The 19429-nt window shown below is 41.3% G+C and overlaps 1 protein-coding gene across 2 annotated transcripts; it reads right to left on the bottom strand.

The window, feature by feature from the left end:
* Positions 1-200: 200 nt before the first annotated feature.
* On the bottom strand, positions 201-19425 carry susd2 (sushi domain containing 2). 2 transcript variants are annotated; one of them, XM_075467376.1, is made up of 15 exons: positions 19243-19425; positions 19085-19146; positions 18788-18986; positions 18052-18200; positions 17243-17591; positions 16587-16788; positions 15337-15422; positions 14977-15245; positions 13718-13861; positions 13000-13152; positions 11476-11727; positions 11071-11349; positions 10614-10790; positions 2934-3030; positions 201-837 (listed from the first exon to the last, which is right to left on the bottom strand). In XM_075467376.1, the coding sequence occupies exons 2-15, from the start codon at positions 19137-19139 to the stop codon at positions 786-788; spliced, it is 2463 nt and encodes an 820-aa protein (XP_075323491.1). In that variant the 5' UTR covers positions 19140-19146; positions 19243-19425; the 3' UTR covers positions 201-785. The 2 variants fall into 2 exon arrangements, with proteins under 2 accessions (XP_075323491.1, XP_075323489.1); XM_075467374.1 differs by having other exon boundaries at positions 19085-19425.
* Positions 19426-19429: the final 4 nt, after the last annotated feature.

The following is a 19429-nucleotide window of genomic DNA, read 5'->3' as shown; positions in this document are numbered from 1 at the left end:
GCCTGAGGCATCGCGGTGGGATGATTCTTTAATTCCTCAGCTCGTAACAGTAGTGCACACGCACCACAGGGAAAATATATACCACACTATTGACTACCTCGTTGATTTTTTTTAAAACATGTACAAATACTTTTCCTCACTTGTTACTTTCTGTTGCAAATATCTAATCAGGCTGTAAACGATGCAAAGAAAACCAAGAGTTCAAAAGGTGCAAAAGTTTATCTTTATTGAACTTTTTTTTGGCTCAGACACTCAGCAAAACCCTTCGTTTGACTGAAGGCTACCGGCCCACACAAAGGCTGCATACGAGTTCAAAGTTTTTCAACCGAAAAACGATCAGGTTCACTTAACATTTGACATGAGCATGAACACATCTGGTCCTATTTTAAACTGAAGGGGAGAAAGGAGTGTTGATTGCAACAATGATATCTCTGTGTAGTATTCATGCAATTATCTTTCTGGTGAAGACTGGATGTTCAGTCATGCAAAATGGGGATATAAAAACAATCACTGCGTTTTCCCCTCACTTCAGTTCTCTCAATCGTCACCCCATGCGCCATTTAGCACAACCTGGAGCTTTTCCAGACTAAACAAGGGGAAAAACATTGGACCAAACAACACGCTGAAAGCATGGTGCCTGAGGTTTTCCTGATAAGGTCAACAGGTCAAGAGAGGAAGGCCATCCAAAGGTGCAGTGCAACTGCATGTGATCTCCAAATGCTCAAAACGTATTTGCTGACAAGGGTTTAACAGATGCTCCATAATCCAAGAGGGCTTCGGAGTTTTTAGTAACTCTGTGCTTGGGTCACCATCTCATGTGTTTCGTCTTTTATCTTTCTGAAAATACAAAAAAAAGAAAAGAAAAAAAGTCACTGAAACATCTTAAAAAACAAGGAGGTAAAAGTGAGAAGGCCGTTTCACCCTGCATGCTGCACTTGCAAGGAACTTGTCATGTGGTTGACAAGTAACACGAGATGGACAAGGACAGACTATTTACATTAAATTTAGAAAAGTATAATAAGAACATGTCATACATAGAGAGAAAAAAATATGTGCACATACATAGATCTATCATTTATCCTAACTGGGATGCTGTTAGGGAGGCATCGTGCGTTCACCTCTATGAACAGAAATGATTGCAGAAAGTCTGAAGAGCATACCTGTGCACTGTTTGAAGTTAAACATGTAAACCCATCCTTTTAGGTCACCATTAAACAGACAGCGGAGTACAAATGTTCTCCCCACATTTACACGTTTCTTGCTAAATCAGAAGCGAAAGAGGCCATCATCCAAAAAAAACCCAGTCAGCTCTGCTTTGTATCAGTTCTGCTGAAATTCTAATTTCAAGAAAAACATTCAGGGATCCAAATCAATAAGTCAAATGCATGATGAAAGGTTGCAAAAGGCTTGCCAAACTCAGCACAAACACTTGCAGAGCTTGTGCTCCCCCTGCTCTCTCCTTTTATCTATTCTCAACCTTTTTCCTCATTCAAAGCCCCCATCCACCTTTTGATGTTTCATATAGCAGTAGAGGAGACATGATGGTGCACACACACACACACAAACGTAGTCTAACGTTATGGTGTAATGACTCCTGTGGTGAGCTGCCAGTCGACCTGTTGAAGCCTGCTAAGTAACCCTAGATGTGGAAAGTACCCCTGCAAGACAGGAAGAGTTGAAGCACAGAAGGCCTTCACCATCAACCTGTCGCACGTGCACACACACGGGCGCACACACACAAACACTAGTATCACTGCTGCTTTCCTCCAGACACGCAACCCAGACAACATCTGAAACACAGTCAGACCTCTGCTACTTCCATCCTGCCGTGCTTCTGATGTTGCAGAGGAATCAATGTGTCTGCACTTGTTAGTAGGAAAGTGTGTATTTTGTGTGCGTGTTCATGCATGTCGGCAAGTTAGCGCTGACTCTGGGAACATTTTAGATGTCTACGGACACATTTCGGCTACTGTATGCCGTTTTCCTGACTCTGTGTGTGTGTGTGTGTGTGTGTGTGTATGAAAACACCTCCCTCACATCTCCAGACCTTTTGACACTTCTCTTTTTACACCTGACCTCCTGTGATCAAGGTTTCAAAAGAGGGCAGGCCCTCGTGACCCGAAGACGTAGCGGCTCCATTAAGCACTTAATCCAAAAGCTGCTGGGAGCGAGAAGAGGCCCTCAACTTCTAACATTCATCTTTTTCCTCCTCCTGCCAGAGTTATGATAGGGGAAAGCCCAAATCAAGTCTATGAGTCCATAAAACAGGCCTTTGATTTGCTTAGATTTGCCCAGGAGCTAGCGCTACCATTAGCCTCTTTTTTTTCTCTGGACTGCAGTCATGACAATGATCCCACAGGGTATCTGGTTTGATCAGATCAGAGAGGAAATTTATGGGAAACAGTAAGGAGGCTGGGGCATGTTGGATATCAAATGAGCAGGTGGGATTCATTGCTTTTATGCGTCTCTGCAAGCACAATAAAAAAGGTGACTGGAAGGAAATGGGAGGGAAGGAAGACCCCTAGCTATTTTCACAAGATAAGAGGTTGCTCTGATTTATAACATATTGTCTATTGAAAGACAGATTGAAAGATATAGGTGTGGATTTGTGTTCAGGTCTACAAAACAAAAAGAAGACCTTTTTTTGTGCCTTTGTTCTGTGGAGACTTGAACATTGGTGAATCAGACTGAAAGACGGATAAGGACGCAGAGATGAACAGAATTCTGTTTAATTCTCCGACTGGTATCAGTGTTTTAATCCGTAATCAATTTGATTTGAAATGTTTTTTTCCTAACTTGTCAGTGAAGACTGCTGAAGAAAGCAAGTCCTAACACCGATGAATATTTGCTTCTTTTATTATTAATGTTTCCGACGCTGCATTTTGGAGCAGACACACAAAGGGATACATTTCAGTCAAAATTGTGTAACCAACCTGTTTTGTTTTCTGTTGTGTAGTTTGATCATTATCCCCATTGTCACCAGTGATGAGATGGACCCAATAGCACCAAGTACAAATCCAACGTTATCCTCTGTGAAAATCATGACAACACAGTATTAGTCACCATCTTTAGACAATGAGCCTTATAGTCCAGGAAAGGACTAACCTGAGGACTGATGTGTACCCGTCTGAGTTTGGATCCAAGTGGGGCTGAAAGTTTACCTTTCAAGTTCAATCACTTTTATATCATGAGTGACAGGTTCTCAAAGGGCGACTACAGGCTAAGTTGCAGTTCTTGTTACCGTCTAACTTAGCGTGTGAACGTGCATTCGTCGCTGCTAATTTAATTTATCCCCAACACGGCTGAGGAGTGCAGGATGGCTACAAAAACAAACTTTCACCTGTTAAAGAACTCAGTACTTGCACCTCACAATTACTGCTGATGTTACAAAATGTAACTGTCACTCTACTAATACTTTAGCAGAAAAACAAACAAAAATTATCAATCTATTAATCTGAAACAGATTAAAAAGGAACAATTGGCTTTCAAGCAAGCTTTAAGTCCCACTGCAGCAGTTATCAATCCCCCCAAAAAACTCATCTGCTTCTCAAATTTGTACATTTCTATATCTGAGCCAAAACTTCCAAAGTCTTTTCATGGTGAAAAGTTTGCAGAAAACACTGCTATAAATGTTTGAGTGGGAATCTATAAATATACTCATCACACCCCGTTCATATCTCCACCCCCGCAGCAGAAGACGCTGTATGTCATCCGTTTTCATACATCTATCGTGCTTTATTCGAGCAAAAGAGACGTCCATTTTCCTTTTGGAAATTCACACCTACCACACAGAGGAGGCTTAGCGCCACATCAGTGTGTGCTTATACTCATCAAGCCTTTATCCTGGAATGAACTGAGTAACGACATAGTTGTTTGTCAGAGTAGTGTGTTACCCTATGACAGCTCTTTCAATATGTTGCATGTAATCTACTGTAAACCAAAAACAAGACAACATACCCTTAGCTACATTGTCCCTATCAAAACATGTAAGAAAAGCTACAGAGACTGAAAAAAAAAAAGAAAACAGAGAGAAAAGCCCAGACAGGCACCTTTGGATATACAGTAAATTACTCAATCGTAGTTAATAAAAACACAATAATCGTTATTTTCAATGGTAAATGGAAAATAGAAAATGCCTCTAGAGATCACAATTATATTACAAAACTACTTTGTCAAACAGCACCCATCTGAAAGATGCCCGTCAACGTAGTAATGAAAATTTGCAAAGACAAGTCAGCTTACTAAGAGTGTCTTTCTTTTACTTCAGTTGGAAAGGACCAAGATGGGTTCCTTTTAATACTTAACTGACAAATAATCACGTTATCTATTGCAGCAGACTCTTCCATTACACAGTTGTTATACATTTAGCCAGTTTTCACTTATAAACCCTTAACATGGTACCTGAAATATAAGCTGTAGAAACAATCCAAAAAAGTGGACAAAAGTCTAATAATAAACACAGTACACAATTCCAAAGATATTTCTGGAACCAGTGTATCTTGGCACTGAAGATTTTGCAATTTCCTCTGTTGTGAGGGCCTGAAGTAGACCACTAATCAGGCTGACAGGCCACGTCATGGTATGGTTCACGATAACCAATTTCGTGCTGTTCTTCCAGAGGAGAGTGGGAGCGTTGGCTTTAAATCCTGGCATGGACCACAACAACTACCTTAATAATAATGAGAAATATTGTAAGATGTGCCCTCTGAGGGCCCCTCTACTTTAGTTGTAGCCAGTGGTGGATCCTGGGATATATTAAAATCCTTTTTCAGTCAGGTGTATAAACATTTCAGCAGCCATTCACACTTTGATATCTTTTAAATTTCAGCAAAGATCTACCTTTGAGTACAAGTTTGCTAATTGCCCTTTTTTAAAGCACTTAAAGTACATCAAAAGAAAAAAAAACTTAAAAAAATAAGGGAAAAAAATGGGAAATTCTGATTAAGATTTTTTCCCTTTATTATCCTATCTCTCACACAATATAAACACAGCATCAGTATAGATGTAAGAAGTCTGTAACGAGTCAAGCCACCAGTGATTGGACAGGGGCACTCCAGGGACCAATCAGATTTCAGCAGGGGGACGTGCCCCTCTGGCTCCACCCCTACATCCGCCTGTGGTTTTAACAGAAACAATATGTGGAAAAGTGACTGCTATTTATATGGCTATATTACTTTTTTCAGCCACTATATTAAAACAACCTACCTAATAATATGTAGGTCCAACATATGCTGCCAAAACACCTCTGACCCCCTCAGGGGCATGAACAAGGGACTTCTGGGGTGTCCTGGACACACTTTTCTGCTGGGGTAGACCGCTGCTTTAGGGAGGACTCTCGCCTCACGACACTATGGAAGTGCTTAGTCTGCAACTTTGTTTAGGTGGGTGTCAAAGTTACGCCCACATGATCACCAGGACCCTCAATTCCCAGTGGAACAATGCCCTGTGAAAACATAATCACTGGTTTTCCCTTAATCTATTAGTGGTTTTATTTCACTGCATAGTGAATGATTAGAGCACATTAAATGTGATTGATATCAGTGCCAGGCAGATGCTGGTCCATTTACAAATTTTGATAGAAGTTTCTAAACCAACAATTTCTGCTAAAAAAAGCATCCAAGCCTGTCGCTAAACTTCCAGACACTGAAGACTTCGGCATCAATGTTGCAAGCTGCCTTGGATATAATTGTACTCAAAGCTTTTCGACTGGTCAGCTGAACCAACCTCTCCTGATCTAAATGTGAAGCTCCAGGGAGGAACTGCACTCAGTTTGGAACCACCACATTTCCTAATGACAGACATTAAGGAGTTCAACAGAACACGTTCAAGCTGACAGTCCAGACAAGAAGGTGTTTCCTATTCGTCATGAGATGGTGGTGCATACACTGCAACCATCTGTGTCATATGTACTTTGATGCCAATAGTATTAAGGATTAAAAGATACAAGCTATCAATTTAAATTCATATTGGAAAGCCAAAGCTTTCTGAGTTTATCATTGTTCCCACAGGTCAAAATCCTCCATTACTTCGTGCCTCTCAAAGAAAATGCAAATCAGAAACCAAAGACTGTTTCAATGACCCCCTGTCCCAACATCCAAGAGCAACAATCTTATTGTGTAAAGCTTTTTTAGACAGCTGATTTAATCTTAAAAAAATTCTGGTGATTTTTCTCTCTGGTAACTGTACGCGTCTCTGCTCGGAGCTCCTGCTGTCATCTGATGCGTGTATCTCACCCTGTCTGACTTTGAACGATGAGTGCAAGTATTCCAAGAATTCAAAACATACATCGGGTGAAAATGTCAGTCATCGAGTATTCCACATACAAACCTTAAATGCATCCACCTGCGACAAACACAAAGCCAGGCAGAAGGCAACTAAAACATTACTTTTCACTGCACCTGTACTCTGCCTCGGCCCTTGGTCTGACTCTCACAATCAGACACTCTGACAGGAGAGTTTAAATATGAAAACTACCGTTCGCAATCTCCCGTTCTGTTCTTGCATCACAACGGACAGAAAAGAGTTTGAGTAACATTGTGAGGAAGTTTTATCATTTTATCCTACTAGACGTTGGTGTAAAATTCTGTCAAATCTGACAACATAGTCCAAAGTTATGGCTGGACACGTGTCTTGTTGCGAGACAGTGATATTTGACCACCCAAAATTTAGTCGGCGCTTATGTTTGCACCTCTGGCTGCAGCTCAGGAGGAGTGGACAGATGAACTAATCCAGACAAAGCCAGTGGAGAACAGTGGCATTTTCTTTCCTGTAGCTGCTGAAAATTAAAGTGATGTGAGGAGTGACTATTTTTTTCTCCTTTACTCTTGATCTCTGAACATCCGAACAGAACACAGGTGACACAGGTCACAGACAACAAGGCCTCTTTAGTGGACTTCGTAAGGCAGAGATGGCAAAATAGAACACAGTGAAGTGAGAAATGTGACTGAATTTCAAAACTCCTTCTGCTAAACTTTCATTTACCGACTACTTTGTGTGTCTCAGTGTTCAGCTGCTTTTATCTCAGGGGAATCTGAGAGCGAACTACTGGAAGAAAATTGAGAGGCTTTGCCAGCAACCCACGTCTCCAGTGAAAATGTCTCTCTGGCAGCTGTCACCTTCCCTTTAATCACTTTTCTATCCTCTGTGCAGGGACTTTTATAAATATTATGAAGCCATTAAGGTGGGGCGAACCTGTTATTGGTATGCAACTCATACTCTTACACTCACACAAGGATATTGTTTTTTCAGACTGTGACAAGATGCAGCCAAAATAGTAAATTGCATTCCCTCGTACGTCTCCCGAAAACACCACGCCCTCACCTCTCCAGCACTCTCCAGCACTCTTTCCATTAGAAGATATCAACCTTGAAATTTTCTGCAGCTCAATGACTCAAAATTCAAAGTGAATATGACTACCCCCCCATCTGCTCCAGAAAGAGGAATGCAACCTGGGTGCCATATTTGATTCTGAGTTGTCCTTTGACACTCAAGTAACCAAACTGCTGTGGTCCTTTTCTGCACAACCAAGGCAGCTTTCAAAGATCAGGCTTTTTCTACTGCAATATTCTGGTATCAGCAAGTGAATTATACAAAGACTTCAACTGCTGCTAAATGCTGCCGTCAGGGTTTTAACACGTAAAAAGAGAATAGAGGATATCTTTGCAGTCTTTGCTGCCCTTCACCGGCTGCTGTGAGTTACAGAGTAGATTTTAAGACTTCACTGGTTATTTTTAAAACCTTAAATGATCAGGCCCCTGATGCCAGAGTTTAACGGTTCAGTTTAATGTTTCAGATGATCGGACAGTTTCTGTTCGGGGCGCCCCGGCTTGAAACTCCCTGCTTAATGATCTCAAACAGGCAAGCTTGACTTTTGTCTTTTAAAATTCGTTTTTTCAAACTTTCACTCGATGGCTTTTTTAACTGCTTGTGATGCCTTTAATTGTTTGTTTCTGATTTTAAATGTCATTTTAATTAAAATACACTGCACGAGCACCCCAACATAAAGCCTAAAGTTTTTAAACTAGCACCGATGAGCGTGGCATCCATCTTTAAAAGGCAGGGCTTTTAGCGAAGGGCAAATTCTTTCAGTAATCTACCTCTGAAGGTTCGGACTTCCTGTCACGTCTGCTGACAGAAACCATTTCAACAGCAGCTCGTTAAAGGTACTCACAAGAAGTCAAACTGGATGTGGCATTTATTGTTCAGCGGCACGTCCTTTTCATCTCAACTTAGGCTTCAGTTCTCTGCTCAGCTTCCGCATCACGCTGCAGTGATTCATATAAGAGGAGGAGGAGGGCTCCTGCTCAGCCTGTATTTAGTAATGTTTACTTGGCTAGGGGTTACATTGGAATGGCTGGTGAAACGGCTCATGCAACACCTGCCATTGAGCACCTCAGGCAATGTTGACAGTTGTTAGCTCTAATTTGTGTAATGAGGACCTCAAAGCAAGAGTAATCATTGTCACATACTGTAACTAAAAAAGCCTGTTGTGTTTGTGTGTGTGTGCACTTGTGTGAAATGGGAACAACTGAAGCTCTCCCCCACAATGCATGCACCTATTGATGGATGCATGTGTCAGTAGCCCCTTTCACAATGCCGAATAACCCGCGTTTAATTCGCGAATTTAGCGTGTCCGCTGAAGCGTTCACACTGCCGACCCGGGCTGCCGCGTCAACTCGACTCGCCTTTCGACCCGCGTCGGACCCTAGTCTTTTTGCTGAGCCGAGTTTGATGTGAACACAATCGATGCGGGTCGGACGTGGGCGTGACGTGAGGAGCTTAAAAGACAGAATGGACAGCTGATTCAGAACAACAGCGACAGGTGAGGACAGGTTTTACTCTGTTTTAGCCTACATCAAGTTGGAGACATTTTTTAATATGGCCAACTGGGGAGACAAGGAGGTCCGCGAGCTCCTCAGCCCCCGAGCAGAGGACGTTATTTACCGCCACATGTCGGGGACGGTGAAAGATGGACCTCTGCTGGAAGGGCTGGCGAGAAAGATGGGAGAGCGCAGTTTCCGACGCACCCTAAAGTAACATCTCCATGAACTGCATATACAATTGCATAAACGATATCTCAAGGTGTCCCGCCATCGTTTGTTTGAAAAATTTGATGCAGACAGGTGTATTTAACCCTACCTCCGACGCATGGCTTGTGCCTACGTCATTGTACACGCCCAGCATTTTATGCGTTTCGTGTGACGCTCTGCCACTAGGCAACGCCCCCTGAACTTCAGGCGACACGGGTCACCCTGACACGCCAAGCGTTCACATTGCTCGACGCGGGTCGAAGGTGCAATTTGGACCCGCTAAGGTAGCGGGTCGCAGTGTGAAAGGGGCTAGTGAGACTATTTTTGTGTGCAGTAGATCCCTTTAACACTTCCTAAACTTTCGGTCTGTTAAGTCACTGTAATAACACCACAGAAATTAGATGAGCGGGTGTAGCAGTTCTGCACTCGACAAAAAGTCATAACAGAAATTTGTTGAACAACTGTCTATCTTAGACCTGGCCAGTTGTTACAAATCTGTTCTGTTGCGTTTCAAAGTTAATACAGCCCTGATTTGTATCAAGAGGAAGTCTCTGTTTGCAGCTTTAATAAGGACAGGATGGAGGATTGGGGTGAAAGTAGAAGTTTATCTCAGGCCAAGTGGTTTCCATTTGCTGCTTCCTAACTTCACTGAAACCGATGAAGAAAAGCTCAGAAACTCATCTCATCAACCCTTCTGTCACTGCAATGTGAACAATTAATATCTAATATAGTTCTTTCCGAGTTTTCAACAAATCCACCTATTGCACGTTACACAGTGGGAGAAAAGGAAGCATTTACTTCCACTGTCTAAAACACAGAAGACTCGATATTCAGTGGAAAATACTGTCACCTGATGGCAACAGCTCAAAAATACAGCAATACCCACTGCAAGTTCATGGTTGGGCTAAGGACTGAAACAATTACTGATACCCAGGTGTTTTCAATTCCCAAACAGAAAGCCAAGCCAATCCAGGTTTGGATCTTTATGGTTTTTTTGGCTAATGGTCTGCATGAGCAACTGAGATGCTTCTATTTAATCTTTACCTTGAAAGAGACTTCATGCAGATGAAAAGGATAGCAGACAATTCTACAAATATAAAATATGTGAGGAAATAGTGATAAATATGATTGTCTAAAAAGGAGGAAACATGATCATCTTAAATTAACACGTGCAAATGACAGTAGACAGTATAAAATATCTTTATATCGTAATGATGCTTTTTATTCTTTTTGCAAATCTAATTATTGGCACCGTCTCAGTTTAAGGACATTTGGACATTTGATCAAACTCACGTGATCCTTATCACAGCATTTAAGTCCTGTTTGTCCTCTGCTTATGAGTTCAACATTATCCTGCAGCAAACGCTCAAAACTGACATGAAATATTCAGTGAAAGTTCCAATAAAATGAAGTTTCAAAGTGTTCTACGTTGAGTTTTGTAAGATAGTCGTTTCTATATCGTAGGCAGTATTTACTGCTTGTTCATTTGTGGTAATAATAAAGGTTCTTTTCACAGCTGTATTGAAGGTTTGGGGGGGAAAAAGAAGAAAATAGGCCTTTGTTTTGTTTCATTCTGCAACCAACCTGTAAAGCAGTAAGGCTGTTCTCCCGTCCAGGAGCCGTCATCCACACAGGTTCGCTCCCTTGAACTGTACAGAATGTAACCTTCATTGCAGGTGAAGTTCAGGGTGCTCCCCTGCAGGTAATGTGAACCATTCTTCTTCCCATTTTTGGGGGAGGGAAGCCAACCACATGACACCACTAAGGAACAGTAACACGTTCAAAAATCAATATCAACTAGAGACAATTTTTTTGCAGTATATAACTTCCTAAACTAATTTGTTTATATCATAAAGTTTTCCTACCGCACCATGTGAAACTAATCTCATTATTTAGTCAAACAACAAAGAGTAAACTTGTAATTGTACATGAATCATCCCGTTGATTCTAAGTAATAACTCAAAATAGATATAAATGTGTCACCACCTTTTTGCATGTGTGTACAAAAGACAACAAATTGATGCTTGAATGGATGCCGTACCTGGCTTGAGGGCTTCCATTAAAGCCTGATGACTCTGGTAAGCCCTGAGTGTGGCTTTTCCCTCTGCAAGGCTCCGAGTAATCAGGGTGTCGTATTTACAGAAGTGGGCCCCTTCTCCCCTGCACATCGACAACATGTCTGCTACCAATGGGTGATCGGGTCGTTCAGGCAGAGAAAAGGCAGGAACAAAAGCAGCGTCGTGGCTTGGAGGGAAATAGTATGAATCCAAAAGGGATTTTGTGTCATATGTGAAAAGGGAGGATGTCTTTGAAATGTTCCCTGTGGGTGGAAATAAACAACATATCATCGCAGAAGTTTTTTTATCTGTGTGCATGTGCCCTGTTTTTCTTTGTGTTCACATGTGCACAGTTACAGGACACTAGTTCAACAGTCCTTCACACTCACATCCAGCTCCAAAGGCAAAGAAGTCTTCCAACGTGGCGTCGGCTGAAGGGATGACCTCTCCAAGCTGCGTCATCAAGTCATCTGATGGGTCAGAGTTCATCAGGCCAAGGAGACCCTTGGTGTGGTTAGAGAACTCTGCTGGAAGCAGGACAGTGACTGCCATGGTCCCGTCAAGCATACGAACCTCCACACCAACACCAGAGGAAAACATTACAGTCACATTCTGAGGGCTGGGAGCGAACACATAAGCACCTGGGAAAAGAGATTTTGGTTGAGTTTCTCACAAAGATGCTTGTTGTGATGTCTGGTTTTGGTTGTGCCTTTGTTTTCTTTAGTTAAATGCTGATGACAATGTAATCTGTGCTGTTTGCTTCACAACTAAGGGTTTTCTTTGTGTTAACTGGTTAAACTCAATCTAAATCTTCTCTCAACGAGTATTACAGCAGTGACTATTATTTAATGTGAGCTCACATTAAATTAATTTGTAAGAGAAGCATTTTTTGTTGATGTAGAGGTTTGAAAAGTAATTAAAAAAGTTTGTGCCTGTTGTTTCAGTCAGGTCAGCTGCACATAAAGTTCTTCAATTTTTAACCTGACAAGAAGCACATTTAGTTCCGAGATAATAACTCGACAATTATGTAAGTTATAGATCAAACCAAAGGGAAACTATATGGATTGAATACTCTCTGATTTACAAGTCTAAACTAAAAACATATCCAACCTACTGCGATTCACCCACTGAATGCATGGTTCCCATGGTAATGTGACAGAAAACATACATGTTGTTTCAATAGAACTGCAAAGCTTCTGTTGGTGGCTCAAAAGGTTTACATATTTATTTACTGTAGACCATTCCATCTGCTGAGACTTCATGGTGGATCAAAACCTTTATCAAATTAATAGATGTGATACATATCAATTAATTCAATGCTACAATAAGGGAGGATTTACATCAATTCTTGTTTTATCAAACAAAATAAAGACGTGTTGGCGTGTGTTGGCAAGCTATTTAGATTACTGAGGAGAAATCTGGGCCAAAAGTCCGTAAGATCAGGGTTTTAAGCATACAGAACACAGACAAATAGAAGTGAAAATTAAAAAGTTTGCCAAGTTTGCATTGGCTTTGACTCAAATTGGCTCCTTTTACCTGTACATTAAAATTAAGAATTAAGATCATCATTTATGTTTTATTTTTCTGATTCCCCACTTCGATACAACAATAAACTTCATGGAAGATAACGGAAACTAAAAGGTGGAAATGGGATGCTGGCAGCAGTCAACCAATCAGAAATGTTCAGCGCTTTAAGCTTCGATCCAAAAAGTACCATCTACTCTTAAAAGTACATCCTCTTTCTACGTACAACAGTAACTCCTGAACTGGGCCATGTGAGGAGGAAATATCTTACCATAGCTTTGTTTAGTCCCTAGTGTCCCTAGTTTGAAACAAAGAGCGTCAGAGACAAGCTCTTCCTAAAGTCCCTGATGATAGATCCTGAAGCCAAAACAAAACTTGAAGCATCTCACCTTGCAGATCCATCCATCTTTGCTCCGTGAAAGGTAGAATCTTTTGGTTTCTCAGCACCTGAAGACGGTCACCTGCTAGGCGAACCTCGATGACATTGGAGGACCGCTCCTTCATAGCCACTGATGACAGCCGCGTGGCTTTAGCCAAGGTACCTTAGTGGTAAATAGAAACATCCCCTTTTTTTTTTTTTATAAAGATGTAATATGTACTCTGAAGTCAAACGTGTTTTTTTTAATCATTGCTTGAGTCTGTGCGATTTAAAATGATCTAGATGTTTGACCTAACTGATCTATCAATGGCATCAGGACAACTACAGTCACTTGGGCCATGGCTGTTGTGTAATGACTTAGAGGAAATCCTAACCAGTGATGCTACACCTGTCCTTTACAAATTCTGATCCCAAGAGAGACTGAGCTAAAATAAAAGAGAAAGGTTAGGAAGCAGTCTGTCACTTTACCCTCACATTTAGCAAAGAACTGACATGACTAGTTCCCAGAAGGGCGAAAAATGTAAGAGAGGATCTTAAATGCTCTTATTAAAAACAGTAAACCCAACAGAAGGCACTATTACGCATGAAATATCAAGGGCAATAACAGAAATCTCTCTAAAGAAGTCCTGGAACAAGTTTGATCCAAACAAGGCTTTAGAATAAAGTTTCGTACAGTGGGGATGAAATAGAGGATACAGACAGGACATTCACATCCAAAGTAGACTCACCATTCCTAAGTTTCACCTGCTCTGTTCTGGCCTGAACACTCAGCTCCCCGTTTGGTGACGACACCAGGTAATACTCTCCTTTGCCACAGAAAGTATATCTGAGGCCATCAAATGTTACAAAGTGCAGATCCCCAAGGATAACACCTGGGAGGCATCAAGAAACAAACAAAAAAAGATGTTGATACACCTCACTCATATACACATTTCAGCACAAACGCATTTTTTTCTGCTCTCTTGCTCATCAAAACGTTATTTTTCTAATATCAGTAAGCTCTGTGGTGAGCAGGCAGTCAACTGTATGATTTAATATTTTCCACATCTTAAGTCCCTGCTCCAGTTTGTAATTCATTTACCTCGGCTGCAAATTGATCTCGTACTACTGCTGCTATATGGTCCACTGCGCGTGTTCGTGAACACAAATGCAGTTAGATACAGATTAGCAAATTCACACGCACTCACACACTGCATCTACTTCTCGCTATTTGCCATGTACTTTTCAGCCTTGTTCTTATGACAAATTAAGCGAAAGAAACCAGAATCAAGACCCTAAAGATCCAGTACGCAGCAAGGATTCAGGTAAATGATGTGCTCAAGTAGCAGAATACTAGCCTGGGAATTCCCATGCTGCTTTGCGCGCGATTTCATTCACACTGAAACCATCGCCCTTATTTTTGCCTGCGTTAGGGAACCAATCACAGAACGGGGGGGGGGGGGGGGGGGGGGGGCAGCAAGACGATGACGACGTCTATACGTGACACCGAAGCTTGTAGAGTGTTAATCCAACATGGCAGCGGACACAACGTTACCGTTCGATGCAGCCTTAGAAAGTATTTTAAGTAGCTTAGAACACAAGTTTACTTTAAAAAAAAAAAAAAGAGTAAACAGTAAAGCGTCTTCTTCTTCTTCGTAGAATTTCTGTCGCTCTACATACGTCATCTGGTATAAGTGATACAATTGGCTATGAATCGCGCGCAAAGCAGCATGGGAAGAACCAGACGCCATTTGATAGACATTCGTAGCGCCCAATAAACGGCTCTAGGCATTCGTAAACCACGCCTCAAATACGAGAAAATGCACACCTAGTTCCCAGACCACCATCTCATCGAGATGTGGACGCGTCAGCCAGGCTAGCAGAATACAGGAATTACATTCAAATTAAGATCTTACTCTAGACATAGCCGTCACTGTGCTTTGACATTACAATTTCCAATTGAAAAAAACATGTAAACGCACCTTATTCAACTCTTTATTGGTCTAACCTGCTTTTGGTGGCTGGTAGTTGCGACATCCACTTGAAGGCCGATGTTTGAAGTAGATGTGGCAGTAGTCGGACCACAGGCAGCAGTAGTGGAAACTCATGACATCATGAAGCCAATGGGAATACTCAGGCACCCGAGGGGGCTCCCGGTATGGAGGTGAGCCCCAGTCGTGAGCCCTGTCTGGGGTGCTCCCACCAATCGAATCTCCCGTCAGCACGAGAGCACCCATGCTGTCATAGCAGCACTGCTGCCCTGATCCGTGATTTGGACTGCAAACACATCAAGAAAAAAAAACACATAAAAAAAGGGGAGAAAAATGCTGCGTTTTTAATCTCCTAAAGGTTGTTTCATTACTCCTACCTGGCTTGAATTGCTCTGACGCAGTGAACACTGCCAGGGTGATAAGTACAAACACTGCCCCTCTCAATGTCACAACTGTAATCAGTCTGGAATGACACATTAAAGAGATGAAAAAAAACTGTGATTTGTGAATGTTAATTCTAAAAGGCATCTATGCTGATCACTGTAAATCCTGTTGACTTAAAGCAAAATTTGGTAACCTTGAAAATAAGATGGACTTTGTTTGGAAATTTGAACAAATACAACTTCCTGGTCCCTCTCTGCTGTGCTTTAGCACAGAGAGAGAGAGGGGGGAGGAAGGAGCTCTCTCACAGCTCCTTCCTGATGCAGAGTCTGTCATGCAAAAAGCGTAGAAACCATGGCAACAGACTAACAACGGTTTGAGACACCCCCTGGCTCTGATTGGTTCCTTTGTGGATTTTTTCGCTTTGCATTAGGAACACGAGAAGGAGCTACGTGAGCCCGATTCTTTTTTTTTCACAGATTTTCTACATTGTGTATAACAGGAATTTGTAAAAATTTGAGCAAATATGGCAATATGTGACTTTTATCCAAGTTCTAAATTCTGCGTTAAATACTAGCTTCCAGAAATTCATCCTGATCATTATTGATTCTGTTTAGAGGCAGATGGGTGAATTCAAATCTGCCTTTTAATTTCCAAATAAATCACAAAGGTTCTCCTGCTCATTTCATACAACTACCAAGCCATGAGGGTTACTGGTCATAGTGCGAACTATGACAATTATTTTGAGACAATGTCTTTACATTATGTGCCACACAAACCACAAAGACTTTAAATACATAAACTTGTTGCTGATGTGTCAGAGGATAATTACTGTGGTTAAAAGTGGGCACACAGCTATTTGTGTTGTCTCTCTGTGTCCTTCATGATAAACAAAAGTTTGGTTTTAGATGCTAAGACTGACAAAGAGAATATGTTCCATGTAAAAAAACTACACATAATATTTGTCATAACATTATTATTCGCACATCGAATTTTAAACTAAGGAGTATAGAGACAAGGGATTGATTTGTTTTGACCAAAATTATACAACACTGCCCTCTTGTGGAAAAATGCCAGTTTTTGGCAGAAAAACAAAGCAAAGACTCACAAAGTTCATTTGTGGGAATGGATGCTTTGTTTTGCTCCGTTTGTAAGTGAGCTGAGAAATACCGATTTGATCAACTCCACGACTAAAATCTTAAAAATAGTGATCTAAAAATATCATTTAACAATCGGGTGTACTCACATGAAATCTACCTGTATCTGCTCGGGCCTGGGCCAGCGTGCAAGGGCAGTCAATGAGCTCATTCAGGAAGCTGGGCAGCTTGTCCTCCAGATGGTCCCATTGCAGACACTTGTTCTCTGCCCAGGCCGAGGAGCCGTCTCTGAAAGCCTGCTCCAGGTGCCACGCTAAGACATGACCTTGACTCCAGAGTCCTTGTATGTTCCTGTGTATAAACAAAAGGATCACGTCTCAGCAAATGGTTGACTACCTAACTCTGAGTCAATGATTGGCCTCTGCTACCTGCGGTCTGACAAATATCATGAACCAATGTAATGTACATGTACATGTAATGTTATGGTGGTTATCATCTCCGTAAGGCAACTGGATTTTAGGATTTAGGCGAATAAGAGGATCCAATTAAATCCAAATGAACTCACCATGAGAAGAACAAATACCAGAAACACCCAATATCATGCTTTTTGATATACTTTCAAAGCTTTAGTGAATGCTTATCTTACATTAAAATGTACATGTTAATGGTTTTGATGCATTTCTTCACCATTTTCATTTTGCTGCTGTAAAATTGGTAGCACTACACTGAATGCGCAGTTTTGTCCACATCAACCAAATGTTTAGATGTAACGTGATGCCTCAGGATTGAACGGTCTCATGGATACCTTTCTCCCTCTGATTTAGAACCAGCGGTGACGCGGATATTCCCCAACTCCCAGTCAGAAAAGTCCTTTTTGGGCTCAGGGAGGAAGCTGAAGACACCAGTGTTGGGCAGATTCCTTCCCAAGGAGTACAGATAGGTCAGCTCAGCCTGCAGTGAGGACGTCCCTGCCACTGAGCTCCTGTTGACCTCTCTGTAACCCCACAGCTCTATGTTGACCTCTTCTGTTTTGATTACAGAGCTGTTCCAGGTCATCTTAAGCTGTCCTGCCATGTTTGGCGTGCCATAGTTCTGCCACTTTGTTGCATTCACCAGGGTGACTTCAAAAGTGGGGTCTGCTTTGCTGGGACGGACTAAACCGTAAAGTAGAAACAAAACAACAAAACGTTAAAGCAACACAGAGTTGGCCGGGTCTCATCTAAGCAACCAAAAGTTGAAATGAAAAGTAATAAGAGCAACAGAAAGGCCACTTTCATAATAACACTTCTTAATCCTGAACAGTCGTGTGAAAAAAAAAAAGGAAAAACTCCCAGAAACAAAAACATTTACCAGATAAAAACTAAGCAGAAATCCAGACGCAGCATTTAAAAAACTAAGTACACCCCATGACTCAACAGCTTGTGGAACCACATTAATCAGAAAAAATTGTTTGGACTTTGACTGGAACAGCACCTCATAAATCTTTTTATCTATTTTTTTTTTCCTTTTTTTAAAAATCACTGAATCTTAATCAGTTTAACTCTAGATGATTTCTAAATCATACTATTCCACTGACAGGTCCACGTACTGACAAGTACAAGCAGAACAACTTACCTGACAGGTACTCTCCAGATCTGTCAAAATAGGTGCCATCTGTTGAGACATCAAATGGTATCCAACCCGTCTCATACAACAGGGGGGAGATGCAGTACGCATGGCCCTCGTCATCAATAAATCCCTCACGCTCAATCTCACCTTTGAACCTGAAACAGAGAAACTTTATTTGATTATTGACTGGCTAAACAACGCTATGAATTTGTTCCAATCATCTTCTGTCAGCACTCTTATTGTCAGTACGGACACCATTTTAAATGCTTTTCATACATAATGACACAAGATCCCCTTTTCTCTCCTAGTGACATACAAAGCTCTGCATGTCAAACATTTAAACATCTGAGATCACAGTAACTGAAATTAAGGTTTGAAAAAAAATTTAAAAAATACAACAACACTCACAAGTTTCTCTAAAAACTGGTCAGGACCCGACTGAAAATTAGAGGAAAAAGCAGCCAATGTCCAAGGAAAAACTTGAGAAGCTATTGGAGAACAGTTGAAAATTAAAATGTAGAAATATACACATGGAGAAAAGAGGGGTGACTCAAGACTTTTGCACGGTACTGTATGTCCTGAACATTAACTATATCGCTGACTTCTCTCTGAGAGTGTCATCCTAAACTTCCCTTCACGATCTTCCGAAATGTAGATTTTGTTTCAGATCTGTTGTACTGGTTTACAACAATCCCTTTCTGAGTTTGTGCAAATGTAATTTCATGTGTGCATATGGACAAACCTGCAGATAAAGTGCCCATCAGGACGAAGGACCAAGCTCGGGATCTTGAGAGCTCTTCCTCCCAGCATGGAGCTGGACTGAGGTGACGCCTGAAAACAGAACTGGTTGTAGTCTGTGCAGCAGTTTATTAATGACACGCAGGTTGCTTGGCAGGAGCATTCCTCCAATGCATCTCCACACTTTCCCCTGCATGTTTGACCTAGTGCAAACATTGATCAAAGAGTTACACATAATACCCTCAAGGGGAAAAAAACACCACCAAATACCACATTTGCAAGGTTAACTTATGTTACTTACCAGTTGTTTTAGATGACAAAATAAGAATTCCCAGGAAAAAAATACTCTCTCTCATGTTTATGCTGAGTAACAAAATAACACTCGTGTCAAACCATCCTAAGCTGAAACTCTTGACAGAGTTGCAAAGTGTACCAAAGGTCATAAGATAGGAAACAAACCTGATCACGAGTCTAAGTTATGAGTTACTAAATATGAATCAACATACGTTAATTTTACGTCAGTCGGATATTTTTTTTTTTACCGCACATGGTAACAACAAAAGCCATATATTCTTGACCATTGCATATTGCATTTCTCCACCGTTTTTAACTTCTATTCCAAGTCAGAATTTAACGGTCTACGTCT

Source organism: Odontesthes bonariensis, chromosome 6 (assembly GCF_027942865.1).
Source record: "Odontesthes bonariensis isolate fOdoBon6 chromosome 6, fOdoBon6.hap1, whole genome shotgun sequence".
Taxonomy (NCBI): domain Eukaryota; kingdom Metazoa; phylum Chordata; class Actinopteri; order Atheriniformes; family Atherinopsidae; genus Odontesthes; species Odontesthes bonariensis.
This window is presented reverse-complemented; position numbering and strand designations above follow the sequence as displayed.